This window comes from Solanum dulcamara, chromosome 8 (genome assembly GCF_947179165.1).
Source record: "Solanum dulcamara chromosome 8, daSolDulc1.2, whole genome shotgun sequence".
In the NCBI taxonomy this organism is placed as follows: Eukaryota; Viridiplantae; Streptophyta; class Magnoliopsida; order Solanales; family Solanaceae; genus Solanum; species Solanum dulcamara.
In genome coordinates this window covers 60,995,296-61,002,129 of record NC_077244.1, presented here as the reverse complement: position 1 = coordinate 61,002,129, position 6,834 = coordinate 60,995,296, and the positions used below count along the sequence as shown (strand labels likewise).

At 27.6% G+C, this 6,834-nt stretch overlaps 1 protein-coding gene across 1 annotated transcript; it reads right to left on the bottom strand.

The window, feature by feature from the left end:
- Positions 1-626: 626 nt before the first annotated feature.
- Positions 627-6,596, bottom strand: LOC129900022 (probable rhamnogalacturonate lyase B; the record flags this gene model as incomplete). Its single annotated transcript, XM_055975010.1, has 14 exons — positions 627-1,013; positions 1,634-1,760; positions 1,865-1,981; positions 2,166-2,325; positions 2,729-2,870; positions 2,954-3,044; positions 3,461-3,567; positions 3,674-3,826; positions 4,881-5,051; positions 5,249-5,384; positions 5,685-5,804; positions 6,102-6,218; positions 6,325-6,360; positions 6,472-6,596. Coding segments are annotated over 14 exons (1,842 nt in total), but the record flags the coding sequence as incomplete, so codon positions are not given.
- Between the last annotated feature and the right edge of the window lie 238 nt (positions 6,597-6,834).

Here is a 6,834-nt window from a genome sequence, read left to right as displayed (position 1 = left end):
TTATTGGGCCAAGAAGCCAGAAGGAGCCCATTAAATTGAAGAGAACACCACGTTTTGGGTCCAGATAGTTGCTTCTTTTTTAAGTCTTGCAAAACCACAAAAAAAAAATCAAATCAAGAAGTTTGAAACACAAAAACTTATGCAATAAACACAGTAAAAGCAAATCAAGTAAGCTAACTAGTATGACAGTTATCCCTACCTTGAGAAGGTAGAGAGACTATTTCTGATAGATTATCGACTCAAGTAAAACATATTAAAAATTAAGTATATAAAGAAAATATACGGTTGTGGAGAATCCATTCTGAAAACAAAATAGAGAATAGAACAATATAAGAAATAAATAATACGATAACTGAAGTCAAGAGGATGCTAAAATAAAAGAACAAGATATTAGGAGGGTAATAAAAACAAAACTAATAAAGAAACTAGACAACGCTCGACAATGCACTAACCTTCTATCCTAATTTTCAACCTCCAAATCTTTCCATCTATAATGATGTTGATCATGTTTTCGATAAACAAGTAAGCTAGTAAGACAAAGGTTAGTTAATGATTTAGAGACTGTAAATTAAACCTAAGACAAACAAACAAATAAACAAACAGAACCAAAATACGTCCAATGAAGAGAGAAAAAATTATTAAACTAAGGAAATAAAGCATTATTCTGGAGAACACCATCCATTCTATTAAAAATATGAATATGAAAACTAAAAAAGCTATATATGACTACCTATAAATAAATAAAAACTGATTGTGTATAATTCCTCTTTTTCCTATCGTGTCGAAGGGCTTTCAAGACGAATATAATCATACATGAGTCCAGTAAAAGGGCCATAAGCTGATGCTTGCTTCAAATATATTATATTTTCACCAATATGAAGCTTAGTCCCTGGAAATTCAATATTGAAAATCATATATAATCCATGAATTCCATGTCTTGCTATTGCATTACTCATCCCAATTGGTGAACTATCAAACCATGGCCTTGGTATTGATGGATTATTTATCCACACCTATAAATATAAAAATTTAAGAAAAATAAATAAATATATATTACCTTTATGTTATGAAGATATAACGGACAAAATAATATAGAAAAAAAAGTATAGTAGTTATCGTTTTAATCGGTTTATAGCTGTTACTTACCATTTTTATCACACACATTATTGTTCAATAACATTTTTGTTCCTTCTATTGTTAGTAAATTTGAAATATAATCTTTGTAATACCTAATTAAGTATATTTAACTTTTGATTAATTACTTGAAATGTGCATTTTCTTGATTCCCCATATTTACAAATTCTCAGAACTATTAACTATTATACCATTTATGAGGGTAATATATATATTATATTTCCTACATAAAAATGGACCAGTTATAACTTAGTTAAAATGTGTTAGAGTCATATATCACAAAAAAATCGAATTCATAATTAATCAACAACTGGCGAGTGACCAAAAGTATTGTTAGTAATATACTTCATAACATATTTTTCTTACAACCTCAATACATATATAAAACTTAAACTCGTTTGATATTTGATTTTCTTTAATTTTCTTTAAAAAAATTTCTTCATGAAATTTATAAAATAAAATATGTTAATTAATGAGAGAAGAGATGAAGCTTCCATACTAGCAAATGGGCATAAGATGCAGAAGCCAAAGCTATATGAAGATGATAAGTGCCACTAGAATCCACTTTTTTAACATCAAATACAATTTGCCATGTTGTTGGTGAAAAACTCCTGTCCTTATTTCTCCTGCAATTAAATTTTTTTTTTAAAATAATTAAAAACATGAAATTATTATAAGTGATTATTAAAAAAAAATTAGACAAATAAATAATTAAAGAAACATTAAATACCTGTTTACATGGGCAAAGAACCAATCTTTTCGAAAATCACTAACACCAACTTTGTACACTAAATCTCCATTAGGATATAAATCAGTGTAACGATCCCATAAACCATATTGTCTAAACCTGTAATTAGCAACAAATCATGATAATCAAATTAGAAAAAGAGACAGCCCAATGCATAAAGCATCTCACGCTCACGTAAGGTCTGAGGAAAAGTCGCAGTACTCTAATACAAGTATTAATGACTGCTTTCTCGAACTCGTAATTTTATGTAGAATAAAATTAGGATTAATTAATTGAAACTTACTTATGTACAGTAGTGTTAATGTACAAATAATTTTGAAGACCAGGCAATGGATCAGGTATAAAAAATTCATTAGCAGTTCTATCTGCAAATCCAATTTCCCATAATGGTGGACCATTTCTTGGAGCTTCAAAAACTATTTGACCTAAGTTTGTGTCCTTTCCTGCACCAAATAAATATTTTTTTCGTGAGACATTGTATTATACAAAAGTATTTTTGTTAGTTCTATATTATATCATACTTTTTTTCTTTTTATTCAATTAAATTAAATAATATTTTGGAGAACTCTTTAAATTAAACTCCTTACCTTAAAAATAGTGGCAGAGGTAGAGCCATTATTTGTTTAATATATAAAAATATTAATTTAAAATCACATAACTCAAAGTTAAATTTTAAAACTCATAAACTTTAAATCTTGAATATTCGATCTCTGATTACAGAAACATGATGGCATGTTTAAGTTGAGAAATTATAAGAATGACACATGTAAAAAGTAATTTTTTTTCTCTTAAACTTCATGTTCACTTAATTAAATACCGTCATATAAAATAAAACAGGCAGAATACCTTGTGTGACGATCACATTAGAAGAGAACTTGTAATCTCCCATAACTCCAGGGACCCAAGAATATAATCCATAAATTCCAGGTCTAACATTATTTATCTTGAAGTTACCAGAATTATCAGTTTGAGTCCAAAATTGATAATCCTGTCAATAATAAATAAATAAAACATCATAATTAATTAAGATTTTTTTTTTTAAAAAAAAAAAGAAGATAAAAAAGACATTACCTTGGTCTCAGTTTGCCAAGATCCAGCAATTCCAGGTTTTGCAAGTCCAATATATGCATTTAATGCAGGAAAAGCAACTTTGTTTATGTACCTAAAAGACATTTATTAAGTTATAAATTTTCTAACTTATTATATATACTATCGAAGAATCATACGTACGTACATAACAACAAATGCAATAATTTGAATTTTGAAGCATGCATCTAAGCAATCCAAAAGTATCCCTACACCATTAATGAAAAGTCCAAATATACCCTTTCGCGGCTTCCATGGTTAGTCGAGGGGCATATTTTGAACTTTTTAATTGTTCATCGGTAAATTTGAGATAAAAGATAACGATGGGACTGAGCTAGCCGATAGACTAATGAAATGACAAATATAAGTCAAATTCAATAAATCTTGAGTATTCTTTACTCTTTTTCGTTCTTTATATTGCTAGTGTATATACGTTAAACTCGATTTTAGTTAAATCACTCACTAATTATAGAATAAATAAAAAATAATTACCAGTCATGAACCATTAATTGACCACTAACTGAGCCACGTTGATTTGCATGGAGATAATCTACTGATGCAGGAAAATCATAGGGCCATTTTTTTGTTTCTTCATTCATCTGCAAAATTAATTGACAAAATTTTAGTGTACATTCACTCATAGAATTTATTTTTTAAAAAATATTTAATTAAGTACAATTGACAATTAATTAATTAAATAATTACCTGTCTTTTAGCGTCTTCCCAAAGTATGGTATGATCATTGCTAGAATCTGAATTAACATAGAAAAATACAGGCCCAAAAACTTTAGTCCATGCCTCTCCATTTGTTAATGAAACTCCCAATTGTGGCCCTGCATAATGCCCACTGAAAAATATCTGTAGAAAAAAGATGTAATTGATTGCTCAAACATTATAGTGAAAATTTCACAAATAATTACTATAAAAATCTTAATAGACCGAAATAGTTATAATTTAGGTAATTAAATTTTCGTAACTATAGCTATAACAACTATTTGTATAATTTGCATACCCGTTTGCATAATTCGCTGCAAATATAGACAAATTTGTTTGTATAATTTGCTGGCAATATACAAATAGGGTAAGTATATACAAATTTTGTATTTATACATTTTAAGAATTTTTCAGAACTTATACAAATTAAATGTATCAATATTATAATTATATAAATGGTAGGGTAAGCATATACAAAATCTGGATTTATTCAGTTAGAAAATTCTGAATTTATACAAACAAATTTTGAATTTATACAATTGGGAGCTTAATTATACAAATTCTGGACAACTATAGCTATGTATATTAATTAATGGAAAAGGTTTGTCACGAGTGGAAATTAACTTAAATTATAACTATGTATATTAATTAACTAGTATATGTTTGCTAATTCGTGTCATTTTCTCAAATTATAAGGCCACAACAAAAAAAGGCAAAATTCCCACAAAAATAGGGTGATCGGAGGAGGATAGAATGTATACGTACGCAGATTTGATCTCTATCTTTGTAAAATAGAGAGATTGTTTTTGATGGACCCGATCAAAAAAAGTGAAATCAAAGCAGAATTGAAAATAAAATAACGACAACAGAATAACAAGATGAACACAAAACAATAAGTTTCATAGAACGTTGAGAATGTAAAAATTTGTAACATTGTCATTGTACATAAGTTCCATATTTTCGACAAAAATACTCGTCCAATATACGTCTCGTGGTACTAGAAGAATGTACCTATCACTTCTACTTTCATGGAGTTTGACTTATATAAATATACCCATTATTTTTATTTTTTATGGAGTTTGACATCTGTATATTGACCGCATAAAAATTTATTATATTATCAGAGTATACAAGTTAATCGCATTTTTTTCCTTCTACTTATAAGATAATTTGCAGTTAAAAAGATATATATACTTACAGCCATAGATGTTGGACCAACATGAGAGGTAAGATCTTGCTTCATAGGTCCACCATTACAATATTCATAACTTGGTGAAATTACCCAAAACCCCAAGTGTGGAGTATCACTTATCCACCCATGAACTTTAATATTTCTAACCTCGTCTGAATATTGGTACTTGTCATCAACCTAAAAGGTAAATAAAATACTTAAAATTAGCAAAACGTTTAAGTTATATACATTGATAGTACAACAGATTTCGTACGCTATTCATACAAAAACTTTATCAATCATATATATCAGACTTTACACAAAATAATGACTACTCCGGATTTTTAACATTATTAATGCACAGAACGTAAACTCGATAATAATAAATATGTTACCTCATTTTTTAGTCTAGGGTTGGATGGATTTGTAATTTTAACAGCTTCTATAAAATCAAGTGTTTGACCACTTGCACGGTCCTCTTCTGATGGCATTATCCTTTGTCTATCGTCTGATATTGCCATAAAATGAAACCTAAAATAAAAATAATTGTCATAAAATGAAATCTAACGGTTCGAAAAACGTTGGTCGTTATAATAAAATTGTTATAAAGGATGATTGATACAGAGGAGGATTGATATCTTTAAGCATAGTTAAACCTCATAGTTATAGTGAAAATTTCACAAATATATTCAGACAAAAATATCGTTATATCAGATTGTTATAAAGAGGTCAAACTATATTTCATGAAATTTTTGAAAGCATTGAGTTAAAAGATTAATAATTGAATGCTGATAAATAAATCTATATATAGATTATTAATAATAAACTTACAGTGATTTGCTGAGCTTAATAGCAATTCTAGCTTCATCCAAATTTAGTGCTGGCCATCCTTTTAAATGTTCAAATATTCCATATGAATAAAATCCAGAACTCCCACGTAGCATCACATACCTATATATTTATTTTTATAACACAAATCATAAAAAAACAAAAAAAAATCAACATTCTTTCATATAACAATTCATGGCAGCTCGGTACATAAAGTCCGAGAGGGGCCGCACTGCAAGAAATATGATACAGGCATACTATTCTATTGCAAATATTAGTATCTGCTTCCACGGATTTATAAGTCACACGAAAATAATTTTACTGTAGTTTCAAGACTCCCGAAGCTTCTTTTTTCATATTATTTCAATATATTATATTATAAAAGTTTATGTTAATTAATTTTATGAAATAAAATCTCACCTTTTGTCAACATTTAGAGGAGGATTGTTACCATTCAAAGGATCATGTGTTTTTTGGAAAGAAACTTCAACTTTGTTAACATCTTGTGATATCACACTAAATTTTGACGCAAAAAGCCTGCAAAAAAATCAAGAAAAATGTATAGAAAATTCTTTTATTTTATGTAATTAAATTGAAGAAAATTAAATTACGTAAAAATATATATAATAATTAAAAATCTTACGTGTCAAATTTCCCGTTCCACACAGTATCCCAATATCTGCAGTTGTAATTAATAAATCAAATGAATTAATTTAATTAATTATCAGTAACATATTTATTAATCTCTAAATTATAAAATAAAATAAAAAGGAAATAAAATGTAGCTTACCCCCTTTGTGTTTCTTGTAAGGGTTCAAGGAGATTATCAATGCCATTATATTTAACTCCAAAAATAGCACCAGTGGGATTAGTTAGAGAAAGTTGCACAATGCCATTATCAATTACCACCTGATAAAATAAGTTTAAAAAAATTAACTCATAAATCAATTAACTATTCTTGTTGTTTCACTTTATGTGACACAGTTCAAAATTTTAAGATATAAATTGACTACTGTAATCAATCGATAATATATGATTAACAATTTAAAATATTAAATAAATATAAATATAACATGTGATAAGAAAAAATTATTTGACTATCGAAATAGTAATAATGTTACATAAATAAAGAAATTTTTACATATCGACTGGT